Here is a 25052-nt window from a genome sequence, read left to right as displayed (position 1 = left end):
TTCACCAATATTAAAAAGTTTTACCAACACACATGTACAAAACTAGTCCTTATAACCAGGTTCACTCAAGCTATTTGTGAACGCAATCTAGTTAGCATATCCCAACCCCTTCCTATAAACATCTTTAGAACCCACCGTGTCCGCCCATGTCAGCATATTCCAATTCTTCCAGTGAGCCAAATCAGAGCAGTATTTCCTTAAACAAATCCAAATGGGGAAGAAAATGATTTTTTTGTTTTAAATAATGACTTAATCAGCAGAACAGCCACCAAGCAGATAAATTGTCATGCGCGTCGTGCTAAAAATATCCAGCCTCCCTTTGAGTCCACCAGTTTCAGTATAGACAGCACTTGTGTGATGAAGCTGTATCTGCCAGGAAGCCAATAAATTCCCCGCTACGCTCTTGAGGCAGATTCCTCAGTATCAATGCCCCCAGCCAGGGCTTAAAGAGCATGGGTGTTTTGTGTACATATCTAGATATGTAAATATGTCCTATACAATAAAATTGTTCCCCCAAAAATAAATTGACAAAAAGAATTCAAAGATATTCAGTGAATGTTTCTATTGTGCATATTCTTGAGGATTTCTCATTCTCTTTTTTTTCCTGTAGTATTCCACATTCTCCACCAGAAGGAGAACACATGCCTAAATTAGGTAAACAGCATCTCCCGTCTGCTCTGAAGAGAGTAATCTACAATCCAGTGCCCCGGGAAAACAATATGTTTCCTTTTGTTTATAAAGGGCCTCCCACACATCATCTATTCTGTGCTTCCGTTGTTTCCTCTCTGGGTAACTGAATCAAACCATTCCTCAAAGAATCCCAGACTGATAGTTGTTCCCAGGAAATGGCCCTGGTTTTGTCACAATATAAGGGTAAAAAATCATCTCTGTTTGTTTTTCATTACATCAGAAATAGGTTTTTTTTGTCTTTTAGTTTTTCACCTTTAATATAAAACGATGGTTTTGCTCTCGAAGCACAGAAATCAGCATTGTTGTTTACTGTTCCTCGGAGCACTGGGAGTAAAGATATTCCTCAACCCAGTGCCATCTCCTCCGTTTGTTGTCACACTCGTACTCCACAACGGTGGGAGTGTACATGTGTGTGTATGTTGGTGTTTTGGGTGTGAGAACGTGTTTGTGTGGCTATACTCTAGTGGTGGAGTGTGAATGAGGGTGTGGATGGGGCAGGGTGTTATTCTGTCCACTGGGGTAACTGTTAAAGGGGTGTAAGGAGGTGAGGCCTGGCATGCTGTTGGGTATCATGGTGATGGTGTTTGGGGTCATGAGAGGGATGTCGTCCGGCGAACGGCGCATGGCGAGCGTGTAATCGGGTGGGCAGGCAGTTCTCAGGACCACCTCATGCGGGTGCATGGCCTCCCGGCACTCGCGCTCCAAGTCGCTGTGTTTCATTTGTAGAGACATGATCTCCTCTTCTTGCGTATGGGGCAGCTCGTTGGCTGTGGTCCTCTGTGGGCTGCAACGCCGGTGGACCTCGTGTCTTCGCTTATCCTTCTTGTAGTAGAGTGCAGCAAATGCCAATATGTTGAGGAAGAGCAACGAGGCACCAACGGCGATGGTGACGCTTAGTTCGGTGGAGTAGTCCCGCTGATTCTCTAGGAAGGGTTGGTTCTGATTCAGTGTTTCAGTGGGAAACGGTGTAGGGTAGGGCCTCTTGGTGTTGAGTGGGATCTTCTTTGGTGTACGGGGAGTGACCTCGGGTGGAGGCAACTTAGTGGTGGTGGAAATTATCTGGGTGACCTCGTTGAGGCTGTGGAGATGAGGCACCAGCTCCAGCCATAAGTTGACCTTATTAGCACGGTAATGTTCCTTGACACGGGGCTTCAAGCCGATGTGCAAGTACAGCTGGTCCTTTTGGTTGTAACGCGTCCAGGCCACTTCCTCAAAACGGTTAGGCTTGGTGTGGATGAACTTGGTGTCCTGTGGAACTGGCTGGTTGGGGTCACTGGAAGGTAAAAGGAACATGTCAGTACTTTTTTCACAAAAGATAATTTCTACAATTCCTCTCTCAGAATTAAACATGGGCACTCCAAAATCAAGCACTCCATTGGACAAATATCACACAAATCATTACATTAGGGGAGTGCCTAGAGACCCTTAATATTCTCTCAGTGCTCATTAGGGTCTCCTGACAACTGCACCTGCTTTTAAAATTAACGAGAATTAGTCTGAGAGAAGAAATTACACATTTGCACACAATTTTTGTTGTCCTCCCGTGAGATGATTACATGTCTAGGCAGCAATGTCATATAAACACTAAACTCACTCTAAGTGATCATCAGCATTACTTTATTCACTGCATTACACCTAAATTGAAGCAAACTAAATTGCTGTTGCATAAAAAGCAGTTGCGCAAATTTAATGTAGCATAACCTTGGGAATTTTAACAAGTATTTGGGAGTGAGAATGCATTAACAAACAATTAAGCAATGATTAAACCTTAGAAACACTGTAGCAGTGTTTCCTGGCAACAACTGGGTATTGTACGGTAATAAATAGCAAACATTCTGAATTATAGAATGGTTGCGTTGGTGGTCTTACAATAAAAACAAAGTCATATTCAAAATCACTTCTGAATCCTTATTAATGGCTGTATTGTTTGCCAAATGCCTAATTGATTAGAAATTATGCCCTGTTGCCTAGAGACTTACCCGGTCTTGGCAAAGTTGGTCCAGTAGGTCATTACCACTGCACTAAGCATCACATCATTTTTGGAGAAGTTGCAGGGGAAAAGCTCAGTTGGACCAATCATGGGCAGCCCAAACACATATGGGATCTCATCGCCATGTGCCGCATCAGCCCAGGGTGGCACCTGCTCTGTCTGGCAGTGATGGTAGAAGGCGTAGAAATAAGTAGGCGAGCCAAAGCTGGAGTGGAGGTCTGCTGTTGCCACTGCTGGTGCCACCCACTGATGATCTGTGAAGAGTGCCAGCAGGGTCTTTCTTCTGGTCTCCGGGTTGTGGCGGTCAGCCCAGTCAGTGTACATAAACTTAATGGTCTCCCGCAGGATGTCCTTCCCCTCGGGGTAACCATATAAATCATCCACAAAACTTGACACGGCATAGTCAAAATCATTGGCTTGAACTCCATTCTCGTTGTCTACAATGAGTTCCACAAACTTTAGCCCCTCGCCTTGGTTGACGCCCAGCATGATGTCGTAGTTGAGGAATTCCCCTTGTTCCATAAGGATCTGAGGGTCGTCGGGGATCACATCACCATCAATGACGGGTCCAAAGGCGATGTGGTAGCGAGCAGGCTGGATGTCCTGCTCCACTAGTTCTTTGTAGTGTTTTTTCTGTAGGCACTCTACCATCTCCACTGTATCTTTGAGGTTGCACCCCACCTTTTTGGCCAGCATGCGGGCATACTTGGCCGGCTGAAAGCTGACAGCCCAGCTGGACAAGGCTGTGCCACTTTGGGCTATGGCCCTTTGGAAAAGACCTGTATAGGAAAAACAAGACAGAATCAGAACCACCGAACCACCGTAGCATGCTACAGTACGGTCCACACATCTGAGAACACTAGAGACCATTTGCTTCTATTTATTAAATAAGTTTTTATTACAAAGTATATTAGGGGCATAGCATTTTTGTGAAAAAATTAACAATTTTACATGGCCATAAAAATAGTGCACATTTTTAAATAATATTAAACAGAATATTAAATAAAATGCTTAAACAACTTCATGTTTTGTTTAAAAAAAACAAATACTAAACTTGTTTAAAATTCACGTTTAAATGAGAATAAAATAGCAGATTTTCAATGTGCGCTCAGACCTTTGGACCCCACCGTAAGCTATTTACACAGTGCTCCTCAGTATGCAAGCTGGAGCAAATGAACACATCTCGGTTTAGCTGTTTTTATGCAAATCTTAAATGGTTTGGGAAAAGAGGCCATGCAAGTCAAAATACGAATGCTGATGAACTTGGATTATACACAGAGCTGATCAATATTTCAGTTTTTTCATGTAATTTTAGGGGGAAATGTGACTTTAAATCTATTTCTTGAATTTCATTACAGCGCATTAACCGTAATTAGCTGTTTGCACTCTGTAAACCCCTTTCACATATAGACGTCAAGGAAATTGACCACACCATTGAAGAGAAGCAGATATCATGCACAAACATCAAGACAAAAAAGCAAGTGAGTGAGCAGGAGAGAAAGTGTGTGTGTGAAAGAGAGAGAAAGACTGACAGAAAGCGCAAGAGAGAAGAAAATTGAGTTACTCTGTTACCATGACAACCCCTGGGATTTCAGTCTTAGCAGTGCAGTTATGAGTAAAAACATATTCTTACTAAAGGAGAAAGAAACTATAAAAACACACATGGAAATGAAATGGAGATAAGGGGATGTTTCAGTTCGCAATTCAACAAAATGGTGACAATTTTATATGAACCGATGAATATATTTGTGAATGAAGAATATACTGCTAAAATTAAAAAAAAAGAAAGGGAAAATATATAAAAATTATTCAAGATTAAGCAGTGCACGGTTTGCTTCAGGGCAAAGCAATCACATGTCACACTAAAGTCTCTTCCAAAGGTGTCTCTGGGTTAATTTGAATGATAGTGACAACCTTAAAGCAGGTCTGTGCCAGTAGACCTCTTCACAAAGCAATCTTCCAAGCAGAGAGACTCAAAATGGAATTAATGTATTTACCCTTTTTGTGCCAGTGGAAGGTGAATGCTGTATTTGGACAGTGTGCTCATGGCATGCCTGGTGATATATATGGACTCAACTAAATAAAGATGGGAACATGCAACGACTTAGGGAGATTTAATTTCCATAAACAAGTGATATCAGCTCAAACTGAGTGAGTTAGCAGCCTAAAGCATGATGAAAAATGTGCTTGGCAAATGCTGGGCCGATGAGGGAACTGCTGTGTAACTTTTCAGCAACGCTGTTCCTTTTAGGATTTTTGCATTACACACTTGAGCTCTGTGAAACTGAGCATTCTTTCGAGCTAATTTATAGGGTATAAGGCAGTATTTTGTGTTACAAAAATATATTGTGAACATTTGGTATATAGCCCAGCCCTAGTGATCAGTGCAGTTTTTTTGCAACCTGTTACTGTAATATTCTGAATAAATGTCACAGGTTTTTCATAACTAAGGTTGCAATCCGATTTTCAAATGCAAATGCAGGTAGTTCAAAACAACAAAAAAAGCACAGAGACCAGAATTTCTAAATGAGCCCATAACACAAACAGCTATAGCATGCAGACAAAAATTGTCAAAAGTTAAAACCTCTGCATTGTACCTTTGGTTGAATTGCTCCAACGGTTACCTTCAGAATAATGGGAAAGAGTCAGCAGGTTGACACACGAGGCCCCAGCCCCAGACCCAAAAACAGTAATGCGTAAAGGGTCACCCCCAAAGAATGCAATGTTTTCACTCATCCAGCGCAGGGCCTGGATTTGATCAAGAAGTCCATAGTTTCCCTTGGCTGCCTGGTCTCCTGTACTCAAAAAACCTGCAGAAAGAAAAAAAGAATCGAATGAGTGTTTGTGAGCATTGCAGCGCAATTTTAAAACCTTAAAAAAAGATTGAAAGCAATTGAAATATTCAATAGCAAACTGTAGATGAAAGTATGTCAGAGAAAGTTACACATTTCTGAAATGAGGGGAAACATTCTTGTCCCTTTTTTTACATCCATGACATGTTATTATCACACTTGTTCACCTGAAGAGAGCTTATGTAAACAGTTTTTAATAGTATTTCTTGGATATCAGGGATGGCCTCTCCTTCCCTGGCAGACAACACAGAGTCTTTATTTTTTTGGTTGAATGCAGCATCAAAAAATTGAAATAAAATGAAATCAAATCAACCATAAAGACAGAGATTAAGGAGTTCTTCAGCACTGTTCCAAAACCTAGAAAGCACACTATATAGGCTGCATTTTAAGGCACTATAGGCATAACTTTATTTAGTAAGATTCTAAGATGGGACCATATGTATGCTTCGCAATGTAAGCAATCCCAAAATGCACTGTGACAAGTGAAAAAAAAAATGAAGTGAGATAAACTCATTGAAAACAAGATTATAAAAATGGTTCAATCTAGCTGATTTGAAATGCAGTACCCAGAATTTCTGTTTGCTATAGTTAAGCAACATGCTAACAACAAACTACTGAAATCAGTGGTGAGAAGTCTCTAATGTGCTTCATGAACGCTATTTGTATGACATACAGAGTAGATTGCTACATGTAAAACCTTCCAAATCAAGTCAGTTGTCGTGGTGTTAGCTTAGCAACATGCTAAAAGCAAATTTTACAGAAATCAGTGGTGAGTAAAGACTCTTGTGTGCCTCGTGAGGAACCATTAAGTTACAAGATTCAACACGTTTCGAAAAAGAGCCTTTATTATTGTGTTAACAGTAGTTCTTAACTCTAAACTGCATGAATCATAACATTTCTGTGGTTTCACATTAGCTCTGCTTGCTTAAAAAAAAAAATTTAAAAAAAAGTTTGCTTTGGTTTGACTTCCACTTAAGTGCACTCAAATTAACAACAAATTTTGTGGCAATATACTATAAGTGTCAGAGGAAAATGTGTGGTTACACAGAAGTAACCCAGTGGTGTGTTTTAATTGAAAACTAGTCAGTAACTACTTCACTACAGTAGTTTATCCTGGGAATATACATCCTGAGGGTGCTTGTGAAATAATGATTGTGTGCATATTCAGTGAATAGACGACCATTTGGCTCTTGTAATTGCCCTCATAGTCCCAGAACACATGAAAAATAATAAAGCAACACAACAAGTGCTTTAAAGTAAGCTCATTTACAGATGCAGACAACAAGAAACAAAACACTCCAAAATAATTTTGGTTTCTTTAAACAAAGCGCACACACAAATCCATCTGACCCTTCCTCTGCTACCTTCCTTTTGTTAATTGAGTTCTTTATTGGATTTAATTAATCTTGTTGTGTTGCTACATCAAGAAGTTGATCTCCTGGAAGTGGCCGTCGAATACAAGCACACATTTAATTGATTCCATTTAACCAAAGCAGTGTGCAGAGCAAATCAAAAAGACCAGGCACAGGCTCGAAAATGATTAGCAATCAAATAGCAGGCTGTCAGGTGCTCATGCTTGCGGTGCAGAGCCGTGAGCACATTTGGCTGTTAACACAGGCAGGCAGCAGCCCGCTTTCCGTCCTCATGCATGCAGGGAGGTGCAATCCAATCACAGAGGAACAAAAGGGCCTCCCTCTGCTCGGACAGTGAATAGCCCGGGCTTGTGAATGCAAATGTGTTTGGTACAATGTGGAGAAAACCGATTCACAACAATGCGCTTTAATAAGACAGGCAATAATTATGGATTTTTATCACAGTAGTCAAGGAGAGGATTTGCTGTGTAAGTGGTATTGGATTATTTCTATGAGACAGAGTCAGCGGGAGACTATCCACAGCATGACAACAATATTACTAGAGATTCACAATAAAATGTTATTAGAGATATACATAGAAAACATAGGATATTTACCTCTGCGTGTAAATTTCATCATTAAAAAGACTTTTAACACTGTAAATAAAGGCTTTAGCCCATCTCAAAATTAATATTGTTTTTCATACCATACATTATAATGTTTTGATGCCTACATTCACTTGTACCATTTAAAATGACTGATTTTAGATTTTAGTGTTCTATTTTACATTTATTTAGAAAAGAATTGCATTTTTATATCACCCATTATCTCAAACTACAATATTTCTGATGTATGACTCCAGACCTTCATAGTCCCTTCCTCAGATGATTATTACATTTAAACTGCAAAAGTGAAGCACAACTCATAAATACGAACATTGCAAGCTTTTCCTGTACAAGGTTACCAAGACTCAGTAAACCCCTTTCACATATAGACGTCAAGGAAATTGACCACACCATTGAAGAGAAGCAGATATCATGCACAAACATCAAGACAAAAAAGCAAGTGAGTGAGCAGGAGAGAAAGTGTGTGTGTGAAAGAGAGAGAAAGACTGACAGAAAGCGCAAGAGAGAAGAAAATTGAGTTACTCTGTTACCATGACAACCCCTGGGATTTCAGTCTTAGCAGTGCAGTTATGAGTAAAAACATATTCTTACTAAAGGAGAAAGAAACTATAAAAACACACATGGAAATGAAATGGAGATAAGGGGATGTTTCAGTTCGCAATTCAACAAAATGGTGACAATTTTATATGAACCGATGAATATATTTGTGAATGAAGAATATACTGCTAAAATTAAAAAAAAAGAAAGGGAAAATATATAAAAATTATTCAAGATTAAGCAGTGCACGGTTTGCTTCAGGGCAAAGCAATCACATGTCACACTAAAGTCTCTTCCAAAGGTGTCTCTGGGTTAATTTGAATGATAGTGACAACCTTAAAGCAGGTCTGTGCCAGTAGACCTCTTCACAAAGCAATCTTCCAAGCAGAGAGACTCAAAATGGAATTAATGTATTTACCCTTTTTGTGCCAGTGGAAGGTGAATGCTGTATTTGGACAGTGTGCTCATGGCATGCCTGGTGATATATATGGACTCAACTAAATAAAGATGGGAACATGCAACGACTTAGGGAGATTTAATTTCCATAAACAAGTGATATCAGCTCAAACTGAGTGAGTTAGCAGCCTAAAGCATGATGAAAAATGTGCTTGGCAAATGCTGGGCCGATGAGGGAACTGCTGTGTAACTTTTCAGCAACGCTGTTCCTTTTAGGATTTTTGCATTACACACTTGAGCTCTGTGAAACTGAGCATTCTTTCGAGCTAATTTATAGGGTATAAGGCAGTATTTTGTGTTACAAAAATATATTGTGAACATTTGGTATATAGCCCAGCCCTAGTGATCAGTGCAGTTTTTTTGCAACCTGTTACTGTAATATTCTGAATAAATGTCACAGGTTTTTCATAACTAAGGTTGCAATCCGATTTTCAAATGCAAATGCAGGTAGTTCAAAACAACAAAAAAAGCACAGAGACCAGAATTTCTAAATGAGCCCATAACACAAACAGCTATAGCATGCAGACAAAAATTGTCAAAAGTTAAAACCTCTGCATTGTACCTTTGGTTGAATTGCTCCAACGGTTACCTTCAGAATAATGGGAAAGAGTCAGCAGGTTGACACACGAGGCCCCAGCCCCAGACCCAAAAACAGTAATGCGTAAAGGGTCACCCCCAAAGAATGCAATGTTTTCACTCATCCAGCGCAGGGCCTGGATTTGATCAAGAAGTCCATAGTTTCCCTTGGCTGCCTGGTCTCCTGTACTCAAAAAACCTGCAGAAAGAAAAAAAGAATCGAATGAGTGTTTGTGAGCATTGCAGCGCAATTTTAAAACCTTAAAAAAAGATTGAAAGCAATTGAAATATTCAATAGCAAACTGTAGATGAAAGTATGTCAGAGAAAGTTACACATTTCTGAAATGAGGGGAAACATTCTTGTCCCTTTTTTTACATCCATGACATGTTATTATCACACTTGTTCACCTGAAGAGAGCTTATGTAAACAGTTTTTAATAGTATTTCTTGGATATCAGGGATGGCCTCTCCTTCCCTGGCAGACAACACAGAGTCTTTATTTTTTTGGTTGAATGCAGCATCAAAAAATTGAAATAAAATGAAATCAAATCAACCATAAAGACAGAGATTAAGGAGTTCTTCAGCACTGTTCCAAAACCTAGAAAGCACACTATATAGGCTGCATTTTAAGGCACTATAGGCATAACTTTATTTAGTAAGATTCTAAGATGGGACCATATGTATGCTTCGCAATGTAAGCAATCCCAAAATGCACTGTGACAAGTGAAAAAAAAAATGAAGTGAGATAAACTCATTGAAAACAAGATTATAAAAAAGGTTCAATCTAGCTGATTTGAAATGCAGTACCCAGAATTTCTGTTTGCTATAGTTAAGCAACATGCTAACAACAAACTACTGAAATCAGTGGTGAGAAGTCTCTAATGTGCTTCATGAACGCTATTTGTATGACATACAGAGTAGATTGCTACATGTAAAACCTTCCAAATCAAGTCAGTTGTCGTGGTGTTAGCTTAGCAACATGCTAAAAGCAAATTTTACAGAAATCAGTGGTGAGTAAAGACTCTTGTGTGCCTCGTGAGGAACCATTAAGTTACAAGATTCAACACGTTTCGAAAAAGAGCCTTTATTATTGTGTTAACAGTAGTTCTTAACTCTAAACTGCATGAATCATAACATTTCTGTGGTTTCACATTAGCTCTGCTTGCTTAAAAAAAAAAATTAAAAAAAAAGTTTGCTTTGGTTTGACTTCCACTTAAGTGCACTCAAATTAACAACAAATTTTGTGGCAATATACTATAAGTGTCAGAGGAAAATGTGTGGTTACACAGAAGTAACCCAGTGGTGTGTTTTAATTGAAAACTAGTCAGTAACTACTTCACTACAGTAGTTTATCCTGGGAATATACATCCTGAGGGTGCTTGTGAAATAATGATTGTGTGCATATTCAGTGAATAGACGACCATTTGGCTCTTGTAATTGCCCTCATAGTCCCAGAACACATGAAAAATAATAAAGCAACACAACAAGTGCTTTAAAGTAAGCTCATTTACAGATGCAGACAACAAGAAACAAAACACTCCAAAATAATTTTGGTTTCTTTAAACAAAGCGCACACACAAATCCATCTGACCCTTCCTCTGCTACCTTCCTTTTGTTAATTGAGTTCTTTATTGGATTTAATTAATCTTGTTGTGTTGCTACATCAAGAAGTTGATCTCCTGGAAGTGGCCGTCGAATACAAGCACACATTTAATTGATTCCATTTAACCAAAGCAGTGTGCAGAGCAAATCAAAAAGACCAGGCACAGGCTCGAAAATGATTAGCAATCAAATAGCAGGCTGTCAGGTGCTCATGCTTGCGGTGCAGAGCCGTGAGCACATTTGGCTGTTAACACAGGCAGGCAGCAGCCCGCTTTCCGTCCTCATGCATGCAGGGAGGTGCAATCCAATCACAGAGGAACAAAAGGGCCTCCCTCTGCTCGGACAGTGAATAGCCCGGGCTTGTGAATGCAAATGTGTTTGGTACAATGTGGAGAAAACCGATTCACAACAATGCGCTTTAATAAGACAGGCAATAATTATGGATTTTTATCACAGTAGTCAAGGAGAGGATTTGCTGTGTAAGTGGTATTGGATTATTTCTATGAGACAGAGTCAGCGGGAGACTATCCACAGCATGACAACAATATTACTAGAGATTCACAATAAAATGTTATTAGAGATATACATAGAAAACATAGGATATTTACCTCTGCGTGTAAATTTCATCATCAAAAAGACTTTTAACACTGTAAATAAATGCTTTAGCCCATCTCAAAATTAATATTGTTTTCATACCATACATTATAATGTTTTGATGCCTACATTCACTTGTACCATTTAAAATGACTGATTTTAGATTTTAGTGTTCTATTTTACATTTATTTAGAAAAGAATTGCATTTTTATATCACCCATTATCTCAAACTACAATATTTCTGATGTATGACTCCAGACCTTCATAGTCCCTTCCTCAGATGATTATTACATTTAAACTGCAAAAGTGAAGCACAACTCATAAATACGAACATTGCAAGCTTTTCCTGTACAAGGTTACCAAGACTCAAACACAGAGTGTTAAACCTTCAATGTTGTTGGACTAAGATAACCAGCCTCTATTCTCATCTTTGTGAGTTGTAATTCACTACCTATATCACAAGAGATTTCTGGAAATTATGATACTGTCAAATAGCATCTACAAAACTTAAATCGTAATAGTAAAAAGAAGGTTGTTTTGTGCTGGCAGAAGGATATTGTGGTATACCAAATGACGGTATGGATCAACCTCTTCAGATCTACAGTACCTAAGTTTTCATACACGTCAAGGTGAGTATTAAGGTAACCTAAAGCCCTACAGTGAAAGTCATATTGGGAATGGTCCAAATAGATAAATAAAAATGGAATCAGATTCGTTTGGCCCCCAAAGTGAAATTCACAATTAGATGAAAAAGCCAAAGAGAGGCACCAAAGAAGTGCCATGTAAATCAATTCCTACTGGAACCCAAGCAGATGGTTTATGATGTTAAATTAATATCTGATTTGACTGGAGAGGACTTGAAAAGATACAAAAGAACAGGACCAACAGAATAAATGAAGGAAAAATGGATCCCTCAAAGCAAAGCGAGAAGTGACAGAAAGAGAAAAAGGCATTATTGTGCATTTCTTTTGGGTTTCAGATGAAGAGAGGTGGCAGCAGCAGGTTCAGTCCCAGAGATGTTGCATTAGATCATTTGCCAGGTCACTCTCCCTCCAAAAAAGAAATGCCACAGCCAGACCGTTGGCGCTTTATTTGTCTGTTCTGTCTCTAGTGAGACAAATTGGCCTTCCGGTTGTATTTGTGTTCCTAAAAATATTTACAGTGTGACAACACCTTCATACTTTCAGTCCCCATCACAGAATTATCATCCATTTCAGGGACTTCAAGACTAAAAGCAGATGCCATCTGTTCCCATACCACAGGCTGGCACCTGAGAATGCAAGTTTCAAAACTACGACGAAATTAACTGCCAAAAGTTGGTTTGAAAAAATTACAGCCACTAAAATGATGGCAAGACCGGGTCACTGCCTCAAGTGGTAATTAGCTGTACTGCATGCTGATAATTAAGGAATGGTGTACAGTGACCACAGATGGTATGAATTACTTGAGCATTGTCTCCATAAAAGGAGATTGATACACTAGGGGTTGGCAGAGGCTAACAAAAGGATCCACTACAGGATCCCGACTGAATTTGACTTGACAGACCTATTCCTGTCTTCACTGCTTAGATATGCAGAATTCGAAACCTAAAAACTGCTGCTCCAGGCAAAATACACAGAATTTTATTCAAACATGTTTTTTCTTAGGGATATTATATTAAAGTAACCCACTTCCTTCTAGAAAAAAAAAATCCATCTCCTTTAATTTCCCTCCTCTCCAAGGAGGATGGATCGGTGACATGCTGAATGCCTTTCATGTGGATATTTAAAAAAAAAAAACACTAATAAAAAAATAAATGGCTGTAGAGTTTGCAACATTACTATCGGAAAAAATGCAGTCCAAACAAATACTACAACAGGGTAATCTTCCCAGTGTAAATATAGGTAATGAAAGTTAAATGTACATTTCTATAATGGAACGGATTACAGTATTGCACCTAGAGACTGGATGTTGCATTATTTAGCATATATTACAGCTGTCAGATTCTTATCAGGTTAACATCCTTGTCATATCCCATTTCAGTGAACTGAGTAAATGAAATTACCTCTAGGTAAGGCCTACAGTTTGCTGTCTTGGATGAACATACTGCAATAGCAGTTCAATACACATTTTTGTCACATAATGTAGTGTAACATTACCTAACATACTGTAAAGAAAAAAAAGCATAACAAAGCATAACACATCAAACCATAACAAAGGCAATACATACAACAAACATAACTTAACCAAGACGTAGCACATAAACAAAATAACATAACATAACCCAGACGTAGCACATAAACAAAATAACATAACAACCCAGACGTAGCACACAACATAACATAACTGAGACATAACATAATCCAGATGTAAATCACAACCTAGCATAAAGTAACAACATAACATAGCACAATGTAACATAACCCAGACATAACGGTGTGGCACATAAAGCAACTACAGTAATAATACCACATAACAAAACACAAACATGACATAATTCACAACATAACCGAGATGTAGTACATAACATAAAAATGACAATGTAACATAACCCAGACATAACATAATACAGAAGTAACACATAACATAACACTACATAACATAGGCAAGTAGAGCCTATGGTCTGATGTGGAAGTGTCATTTAAGGGTTCAGTAATGTGTTAATTACTTTAGGTGCTTGCTGAGTAGCATGGGGAGCTTAATGAAGGCTAATGTAAATACTTGCTCTTCACTTATTCCACCTCGCTAACTTTGCTTAAGGGATGCACATCATCTTCTGACAAGGCCAAACAGCTGCTGTGAATCTCCAGAAAACACCACAAACAGCACCAACCTGCAGTTCGCTTGGTTTGAGCTGTTTGTGACATTTATTTCATGTATATGTAAGTCAATCTATGGATGGAATTTACTGTTTAAAATATAGCTTTGAATATATAACTTCATACATTATACATTTTAACATAAGTATACATTCAAAATAAAAAGAGTTGAAGAAAAAAACTATTTGAAACAAGTTCAGGTTTAGGGGGGATTAAACAACCATCATGCAGCCAGACAGGATGAAAATACAAATTCTGGGGCTTTTTACTAGGTTTTTAAAGTATCTACTATTATAAGCCGGTTTTGCCAGGTGCTTAAGCCTTGTTGAACCCCTTGTTAATGTGGACACCTCTCTTCAATTGCAAGCTTGTTTGAACTATAGAAGAAAAACAAGGAGCGTTTAATGACAGTCTCTCAAACACACAATACTTTTTTTTCAACTCTTACATTATCTGCCAGGCCATTGTTTACCCTTTTCAGTAATTGGAAGGCTTTGATGAGATTTTATTTGACGTGCTATTGCACATTACATCTCTGACTAGTCTCCTCAGCAAGAGATTAGAGGAAATTCGAGCAGTCTTTTATGACTGCACTGAAGATGATGCTAATGACAACTGTAGAAAATGTTGTATAATTAAATCAAGCCATGCAATATTTTCTTTCCTGGAATAAGATGAAATGTTTAAAATTTTAAATGAATAATTCAACCAAAAAAAAAAAATGTAATTGGACTGTGGACATGCATGCTGTTATTACCATGTTTTGATTTTTGTATGAAAAAAAAGACTCTTCAGAGATTATTCTTTTCAGAGACTCTGTGTTCCACTGGAAAATAGATAGATAGATAGATAGATAGATAGATAGATAGATAGATAGATAGATAGATAGATAGATAGATAGATAGATAGATAGATAGATAGATAGATAAAATAACAGCATGCGAGACTAAGCAATAACAAATAAGTAATAACAGAGTTTTCATTTCCTTTAATATAATCCATCTTTATAGTAGTTATTTTGAATCTGAATATCACTCAAATGCCTGACAGGTGGCAGAACAAAATAGCTCCGTGTGCTAACGTACTGCAGAACACAATCTCCAGGTTTAAACATCAACAGGATGCAATAATTGTTCTTAAAATACTGCCATGCAACATACATGAAAGCACCAAACTGCAGCACAGCTTTATTTGAAATGTGCTTCTTGGTAGTTGCATTGCTTAAAAACCTGATCTGATCTGATCTGAAAATTGTTAACCAGCTCCCTTTCCATAGAAAAGAACAACATTTGCATACAGATAACAGCTTTCTGCGATTTAACACACACACACACACACACACACACACACACACACACACACACACTCTCTCTCTCTCTCTCTCTCTCTCTCTCTCTCTCTCTCTCTCTCTCTGAGCAAGATGGGGAAAGAGAGTGAGCGCGATAGGGAGAATAAAACCTTTTCATAAGAAGTGAGAGTCTAAAGATAGCCCTCCATCTTTTTTCCCTCTTGCTCCTCTCCAGTGAACATCCTGGAAATATTCCTCTCCTCTGAGTTGCAAGAGAGTGCAGTTGAGTGCTGTCTGCCAGGTTCTGGTGGCCCTATCACTACAAAACACTGAACCAGAAAGTACTCTTAACAGAGTACATCCAAATATTACAGACTGTACATTGATAACGATACAAGGCTTTTCCAGGGAGACCTAGGGGAACACAGGCCTCCCCCATTCGACAAGACTTACAAGTCTCTCTTAAATTATGGCCATTTTTGGACTTGTAAACACTATTAAAACAACTTTTCAAACTCACTGATACAATTCTGTGTAATTGAAACAGAGAGGTTTGATAAGTGAGTTTGAAAAGTTACATATATATACAACTTTGTCAGTGGTAAACCACAGTATTTCATATTATTTTTGATGGATATTTTAAGATTGAAGAGTCTGCGGCAACAAGGGTAAAACAACATGTATACATAAAATAAATGAAGGCATAAGAAAAGTTTTCACGTGATCTCCACATATCAAAACAAAAGAAGTTGAAAATGGTAGTTTTAATAAACATCTACCCTGGGGACATAAAAGTGGCCATAGCTGAAGAAACACCCATACATGACCTCAGAAACCTGCATGGAACCTGGAGGCAAGGTCTCACTAATGAGGCCAGTGGAAGGAGGGAATGATGTGGAGACGAGCCCCATTGCCCACTCCCTCCAGAAACAAACACACAGCTTTGAAAATGTCATCTCACTTCTGCAGTGGTGACAGTGCCGTCTGCAGTCAAGCGGCCCACCGCTGAGCTAGACACCATGTGTTTAAAAACCTGTATTTGTGACGATCATTGTCTGTCAACACAACGAATCAGCTCGCTTCAGGAGAAAAAAAAACATACAGCAGTGACTTAGAGGTTAGAGAAATGTGCTCCAATACATTGTGTAGAAGCACTCATGAAGGAGTTTGATGCTTGCATTTAGGGTCCAAAATTAACGAACAAACACAAGCATAAACTGGCTTTTCTGACATTTTGGACACTAAATAAAAATAAAGGGAAGACAATTACAAGGAATGTTTTTGCAATTACAGGTGTTTACAGGTGTTTTCTTGTTTCAGTTTTAAGGCTGTTTTTTTTTGGCACTTGCTGTCGGAAGGTGTGACAAAAAAACTAAAATAAATAAATAAGGGCATGTGTTTGCATTCCTCAAGTCCTCTCCATGCTGTTTAATGTAATAAATAAATAAAGTGAATTAATGTGGATGACCTTGTGACCTTGGGTCATTAATTCAAGAGACAGTTCACCCATGAAAATTTAAATTTAAATTCTGTCATCATTTACTCATCCCCAAGTTGTTCCAAACCTGTATGAGTTTCTTTCTTCTGCTGAACATAAAAGAAGATATTCTGGGGGGGGGGGGGGGGGGGTTATCGCTGCTCTTCTTGCCCAGTTCTTGCCCAGAACAGAACCATACCACCAATCCAAACTGTATGCTAATTGTCAATCATCTTTGACGATTGTGGTCCTGACAGAAATAATAATTGTAAAAATAATGCACTGCAGCAAGAAACAAAGCAACGGTTGTCAAGGCATCACTATGGTGGTGCCGGAGGGCACAACACAATAATACTAGCAAAGCAAACAGAATGTGACATCACAACATTAACCCACCTCACTTTAACCAGCAAAATTTCAAGTTGTTCTTACAGAAAGGCTTTGGACCACCAGGGGGAGTCCAACCTAGGAGCAGCTGTTTTTCTACTGTAATCAAATGATCTAAGGACCCCCCTAATCATGCATATTTGTCTACAGTAAAACTAGACACTTGGCAAAAGTGTTCAGAAAGTAAAGCTGTGGTCACATTAGCAATTTTTGTGTGTTAGTAAAGGTCCACTGTCAATTGCCAACAGCGTAGAGATGAACTTAAACATGAGTGAAATCTGCGTGGGGAACTTTTCACTCTCGAATCCTCGTGAAACTCCTATTCGCTCGGATTATTAGTGGAATGACTGGATTTCACCTGCAAAATTGCACTGAGCAATGGTAAATGTGAATGAACCTTAACCGATAAGGTACTTTAGTCATTACTACAAAATAAACACCAACAGTTTGATCAGGTCTGACTGTACTATTATAATTCTTATTATTTGGACACTTACAAAATAAATATAAAATTGACAAGAAATATTAATTTGAGTTGAAATAATATTATGTCAGGTGACGAAGTAATAATAATATTATAAAAAATTAAATAATATTAGTTATTGAGATGAAGAACATTAAATATCTGGGAAACTGATTGCAAGGGACAACGGCACATTATACAGCTTAGCCTTATGATACAAACATATGTAACTGCAGAAAGCCACAATCGACTAATAAGAAACAAGTATTCCAGAAAGTCAAATAATAGAGTGCAACCTTTTTGCTTCAAATCAAAGTTTGTGATTCTGCGGTTGGGCTGGTTGGTTTTGTTCATGACTTATTAACAAAGACAATTTAAACATCCTTGTCAGGTAAAGCTATTTCTGGAACCAAGGCAGCAAAGAAGAAGGACAGGAACTGTTGCATTCTATAAGTCCTTGATTTATCCTTTTGTAATTACTATAATTTTTTTTTACCTCATATTTTGCACTAAAGTTATTAAAACAGACATAGAGTAATACATTAGTGTATTGCATCAGCATGAAAAACTAAGCAAACCAGATCTGTCTGGAGACCAGAGTAATGATCCCTTATTATTTGTGCCAGAATTCCAAACTTCCACCCCCACTTTTTGGCAAAGTGAAGTTTGCGGAGAGGCTACTGTCTGTCAGTTATATATATATATATATATATATATATATATATATATATATATATATATATATATATGCATTTTTATTTAATATAATTTTATTTTAAAAAATGTAACATATATTTTTATTTAATTTGAAATAAAATCAAAGGAAAAATATTTAAACAGTTTCAAGAATCTCGATGCCTAGTCAAAATACTACATTACAAGACATACACATTGCATCTAAATGAAGCAAATCGATTAATATATTAATTATAAAATAATAATAATAATAATAAGTATAACACCCTATGTTGTAATATTAAATTAAATTAAATGTTCAAGATTTCCAATAATTAATCAAAATATTTCTGTACATTAAAAGGCATGCTCTTTGCATCCAAATGAGGCAAATGCATTAACTGCTTTCATCTTTATCCACACAAGCTCATTTAAAGATAATACAAGCATAAATCCTAAACCAAAGAGACATCATTTTACAAAAGCAGATGCCTCATTAGTTGCCTGTATTTTTTACTGGTGCTGTAAAACAGCAGGCTGACCAGGTGAATGTGTGCTGGGGTGGGTCATGAGGGGACCATTAACATTGACTGTTAGATTCAGCTCATGGCTTTCATTGAGCGTGACCAAATCTTGGTCGGAATGACAATCCTGACAGTCGAACGGCGAGCCAATACAAGACACACAGCTGGGAGACTGGCATCTTTCAATGATGTGGCAGTTTCGAGTGCACACAGGAGACTCCACACCAAACAAGCACTACACCACATGTCTGTAAACAAATCTCCCTCTCCCGGAGAACTGCTGAATGCCTAGACGCAGGAAAGATGCAAAACCGACTGTGGGGAAAGGATGATGTCACCATACATGTCTTGATGGATGAAAAATTACACAAAGAAAGGTCAGTAATCTTCAAGGATTCAGGGGTGAATTTTTGAGGATTTGAGATGCAGATGAAAGGTCTGAGGACAGGCTTTATTCCTGCGGCACATTTTCAGATTCACAAACCCACACGGACTAAGTAAACAACACGATCTGGAGCCGAAAATGGGCAAACCAGTCCTCTGAGCATCCAGAAGATCTAATCAAACCCCCTAACTTGGCATTCACTGGCAACCTACTGACCATTAATTCCCACTTATGAAAAAAAAATCAATTTCAGGCTTCAATGTACATTCAGAGGCTTCTTGGAACGCCCAGACAGGCTGCTTGGTTTTGATCAGCCTCATAAGAACAGATATTGGGTATTTCGCCAACACATCCCGTAAAACAATTACCCATATTTACTGCAAGCTAAAAGATTCAGAAAACGTTTATTTTTCCTCCAGAAAAAGGCCTACAGCTCTGGCTAAACTCACTTCTCTCCAGGCTATAACGTGAAAAGATCACTGTGTTTATGAGGATATAAAATGCAATTCAAGAGCACTCTGAATCCATACTGGATAAAAGTGGGTTCAAAGAGCTAACATTCCTATTCATGGCAAAATGCCTTAGGATTGGTAGCACCCCTTCTTTCTCTTCTTTATGCCATATGATGTTATTTTGCTAGAAACATAGAGAAGTGAAAATTACATATTCCTTATCGAGGGCAACTAGAAGAGAGACATTCGATCCAGGTATAGTGTGTAGAGGTTGATGATGAAAAGGTTTTTATGCTTGGAGAGATATTTCTGTCATAGACATGAATGAACATCATTTTGAAGAATAAATTAGATGGAGAACAACAAAATCACTGATGTAACCTGTGAATGAATCTTGTTTATGAATCAATCTTGTTTAGGTTTTTTTCCATTCAATTTCATTATTTAGGAAGAGAACAGCCAGAAATAAAATAAAATAAAATCTGAACTGTGAATGAATCATTAGAGTTCATGGCTCTAGCTTTAAATTATTGCAGTAAAGCATATGATTTAAGATGCTTTTAAAGTGTTTTTTTTTTTTTACATTTTGAGCCTCAATTCACGTTTATTATCTAAATAGAGTAGCAAGAGTATCCTTAAAATTTCATCTTTTGTCTCTTACAGAAGAAAGAAAGTCATACAGGTTTGGAATAAAATGAGGGTGAGTAAATGATGATAGAATTATTTCTCTCTTTTTTTGAGAACAGTTCCTTTAAAAACTATTTCTTGAGTCTTTTGGAAATTTCAAAAAAAAAATTCAAGAACAAAAGACTTAATCTACAACTTAATCTAAATGACTCATAAAATATAAAAAAGATTCAATGGTGTAATTAAGAAAGGGCTCTGAATTAATCAGATATTGAATCTGAATGAATCGTTTCAGTAAATGGAAAACATTTTAATCACTGGGATGGATCAAAGTCAACACCAATAATAAACATAAAATAAAATATAAATGTAACATACAGTATTTCAGTCCTAATTGAACTTTTCTGAAAGAGTGCATTGATGAAATGAACAACGGTTGCCGAGTTGTTCATGTTTATGGCCTTAGGAAACCATGCTGACCTCCATCTCATTTAAGTTCACAAAATGGATACTGACTGACTATGGCGAGCACGGCTTTGAATGGTGGCCTGTGCGGCTCAGTGCCAGTCAAAGTTTTGTGAAGACTGTAGAGGAAACGCAACAGCATGTTGATTTAGAGGTGTAGAGAGAGAGAGAGAGAGAGAAAGAGAACACTAGTGAGATAATTGTCTCCCATATGCGCTTACAAACTGGCACGCCAGCAGTGACTTGGCCTCCCTCAACCCATACAATCTCACATCCTGTTATATGTGCAAATATGCAAATATATAAAGTGCTGATTGTAGCCAATATCACACAGAATGTTCTGACTAGAGGAAAGGTCAGAGGCAGAGACTGCGCTGACTGACTGTCAATCTATAAATGAGTCAGTGTTAAGTACACGGACAAGTTAATTATGTTGGGGGTCCAATTAAAAATAACCATATAGGAGTCTGTGTAGGTGAGATGCACACACAATAACCATCAATCCAGGGATGAAAAATAATTAGCATTATATTGAACTCAAAGTATTACTATGTTAAAGAGAATATCATGCTAGTTGCTGTTGGAAGCTATACTATGTACAGGGTATATTCAGGAATCATGGAGTTAAATGTAATACCTTTTAAGACCTTTTTTAAGACTCTTTCCATACATTTTAAGACCTCATCGCCACTCCAAGTTTTAACTGGTTACATCGGCGACACTTTAACTTACATTTACTATATATTGATTGTAAGATAGCGCAACTAAACAGACTTACTTTGTGGTAACTCCTTATCAATAAAACATAATTCAGAAGTGGGGAACGAAGCACAAGAGAATTAATTGAGTGACTAACCAATGCAACCCAAGAAACAAGAATTAGACCAATACACAAAACAACTGACAAAACTTATTGAGGAGGGATAATAAAGCTCTCCGAGTTAACGGGGCAATGCGTTCACACAGTATATTCAAAAGATGTATTTGTCACATCAACTCAAACCATAGCTGTTTTGTGGAACACTTCTCATGACAAACATCTGACTGATCAGACAGTTTACCTGTGATTACGGAGTGCTTGATTTGATACAGACTTGACAGAGTGTCAGTATTGCACCTGATTGTGTCTGAATGATCATGGAAGGTAAAATAATGATCACAACTATTACATCGTTTTAATTGTGCATACCAAACCTATGCCAGTAAAAAAAAAAATACCATGTTCCAAATATAAAAATTTAATTTCCATCCCTAAAATACATATTTTACAGTATTGCACATTTATCATAAACACAGCTCAAATGCTTCCTACTAGTGTGGCCCATTTTTATTACAGGTTGTCACTGTCTTGCTGTGCCAGAGAACAGGCAGGACGACGAGGATGCAGGATACAAGAACACTTTAATAAAGTCACAATAGGAGCACACACACACACACATACACACACAGGGTAACATTCACAAAAACTGACAAACTGGAACACAATGGACAGGAACTGATATAGGGTGGATAACAAGGGGCAGACAGGTGAGCACAATGAGGTGATTAACTAATAATGAGAACAGGAACAACCAAATAAAGGACACAGAGGGAGAAACCACAGTCTACAGTCCACAGGGGTGTGACAGATCACCCCCCTCCCGGAAGGCGCGTCCCGTGACGCGGGGGGAGACCAGGAGAGCCACCAGGGTGGATCAGGGAGCCATGGCGGAGCAGGCAGATCGGGTTGCCATGGCGGGTCAGGGGCCTCGGGAGGCCATGGCGGATCCTCCGTGGCCTTAGCCGGCTCGGCCACCACGGCTGCGGGCATATGGCCCCCCCCCCAAAAATTTTCTTGGGGAAAACTAGGTATCCTGGGGGTCACTCAGGACGAGCGGGCACTTGACCTGGAGCCGACACTGGAGCGAGCTCTGGGACTGGAGCCGACACTGGGCAGAACTGGGGATCAGAAGCCCTCCCTGGGCTTAACGGGAAAACAGGAGCCCTCCCTGGGCTTAACGGGGAATCAGGAGCCCTCCCATGGCTTAACGGGGAATCAGGAGCCCTCCCTGGGCTTAACGGGGAATCAGGTGCCCTCCGTGGGCTATACTCGGGATCAGGATCCCTTCCTGGGCTGATCTGGGGATCAGGAGCCCTCCCTGGGCTTAACGGGGAATCAGGAGCCCTCCGTGGGCTATACTTGGGATCAGGAGCCCTTCCTGGGCTGAACTGGGGATCAGGAGCCCTCCGTGGGCTATATTCGAGATCAGGAGCCCTTCCTGGGCTTAACTGGGGATCAGGAGCCCTCCGTGGGTTTAACTCGGGAACAGGAGGCATTCCTGGGCTGAACTGGGGATCAGGGCAGCGCTTACGTGGTGCTGGCACTGGAGAGTGCTCTGGAGGACCAGGCACAGCAAAGCGCTTTCGAGGAGCTGGCACTGGAGTGAGTTTTGGGACTGGAGCTGGCACTGGGGGGCGCTCTATAGACGATGGAGGGCTGGACGGAACCAGCGGAGACGACAGAGACTCAGAAGACGAAGGAAAACTTTCTAGAGCCAATTCTGGGGTAAGGATAGGTGCAGTGAACTCTAGGGGCAGCGCCATGTCCAGCAACGCTGAGAGGCCCACAGGCATGCGTCGGCGGCGACCGGCGATCTCGACTTCAGAGCAGCCAGCGATCGATACCTCCAATCAGCCGGCGCTCTACGGACCAGAACCAGCTGCATTCTCCTACACAGCTCGTTAGCCATCATTTGTGTTGGGTCAGTTATTCTGTCACGGTCTTGCTGTGCCAGAGAACAGGCAGGACAACGAGGATGCAGGATACAAGAACACTTTAATAAAGTCACAATAGGAGCACACGTACAGGGTAACATTCACAAAAACTGACAAACTGGAACACAATGGACAGGAACTGATATAGGGTGGATAACGAGGGGCAGACAGGTGAGCACAATGAGGTGATTAACTAATAATGAGAACAGGAACAACCAAATAAGGACACAGAGGGAGAAACCACAATCTACAGTCCACAGGGGTGTAACACAGGTAGAATGCAAAATGTATGAGTACAAGCATTTCAACCAAATGTAATTCATGCTATATTTCAAACCTTTAACCCACTGGGGAAAATCAACCCATGGCAACAGTTTAAAAGCAGCCCAATTGCATGGAAAAAAACAACAGCGACCCTGCATCCAACACGAGCTGCAGAAGTCCGATTTGACTAATCATGGGTCAAAAGTAAGGAGAGATAACTGACAAGATGTTGGAGGATTTGCTCCTCAACAGATCCCGAGCTCATTGACAAATATCTTTTATCGTAGGATGTGCTCCCTTTAAACAGTGCGCGCGATCGCGAAAGTGAACTACGACTGCCAACGCTCATTCAAAGGGGATTTAAATACCCCACATATTGATAGCGGCGCCCTGATGCGTGAAAATTATATACAATATTAGAATGTTTACGGGAACGGACACAAAAATCGCTGGAGCGGATGGGAGCAGGCGGTAATGCTCAGAAATTCAGCGAAAGCGGGATCAACAAGCCCCGCCCTATCATGCAGCTGCGCAATCAGTCAGTGAGCGCCGTAACAGATGACTATATATATATATATATATATATATGTGTGTGTGTGTGTGTGTTTATGTCAAAACAATATAATATAATATTCATTTGAATTATGGAAATAAATAAAAGAAACAGATATATAATGCTAATAATATCAAATGCGGGATCAACAAGCCCCGCCCTATCATGCAGCTGCGCAATCAGTCAGTGAGCGCCGTAACAGATGACTTCAAATCTTGCGGGATTCCATAAATAAAATACACAGAACCCCACTATTCGACAAATATACATAATGAAAAGATGATACAAAATTGAATACCTTGGAAAATGGCATTTAAGACTTTTTAAGGGCCTTAATTTTCTCTAAATTGATTTATCAACTTTTAATACTTTTTAAGACTCCGCGGATACCCTGATGTAGCGCAGTTTTGCACTTTTTCTTTCTTTTGAATCAGGTAAAAATATGATGATTTCATTAATTTGATTAATAGAAAAAATATATAAGAATAAGATATATAATGCAAATGTCAAATGTGTGTAAATAAACTTGGCAATAAAGCCCTTTCTGATATAATATAAGGAATCTCATTGCTTACTTTGAATACATTGATTAAATTGATACTAATACTAATATTCCTGAACAATTTTTTTCTTCTGAATCAGAAAAAAAAAAAAAAAAAAATATT

The 25052-nt window shown here is 38.9% G+C and overlaps 1 protein-coding gene across 1 annotated transcript in view; it reads right to left on the bottom strand.

Annotated features, from left to right (window-relative positions):
• Window positions 1-241: 241 nt before the first annotated feature.
• Window positions 242-25052, bottom strand: part of LOC107564928 (neuroligin-1-like) — a 92138-nt gene continuing 67327 nt past the window's right edge. Inside the window, exons 2-4 of the mRNA XM_016250104.1 lie at window positions 5278-5490; window positions 2670-3459; window positions 242-1963 (exon numbers count right to left, since the gene is read on the bottom strand). Coding sequence (XP_016105590.1) covers window positions 1144-1963; window positions 2670-3459; window positions 5278-5490 — 1823 coding nt within the window. The 3' untranslated portion in view covers window positions 242-1143. The remainder of the gene's footprint in view (window positions 1964-2669; window positions 3460-5277; window positions 5491-25052) is intronic.

This window comes from Sinocyclocheilus grahami, unplaced genomic scaffold (genome assembly GCF_001515645.1).
Source record: "Sinocyclocheilus grahami isolate Dianchi unplaced genomic scaffold, SAMN03320097.WGS_v1.1 scaffold25.1, whole genome shotgun sequence".
In the NCBI taxonomy this organism is placed as follows: Eukaryota; Metazoa; Chordata; class Actinopteri; order Cypriniformes; family Cyprinidae; genus Sinocyclocheilus; species Sinocyclocheilus grahami.
This window is presented reverse-complemented; position numbering and strand designations above follow the sequence as displayed.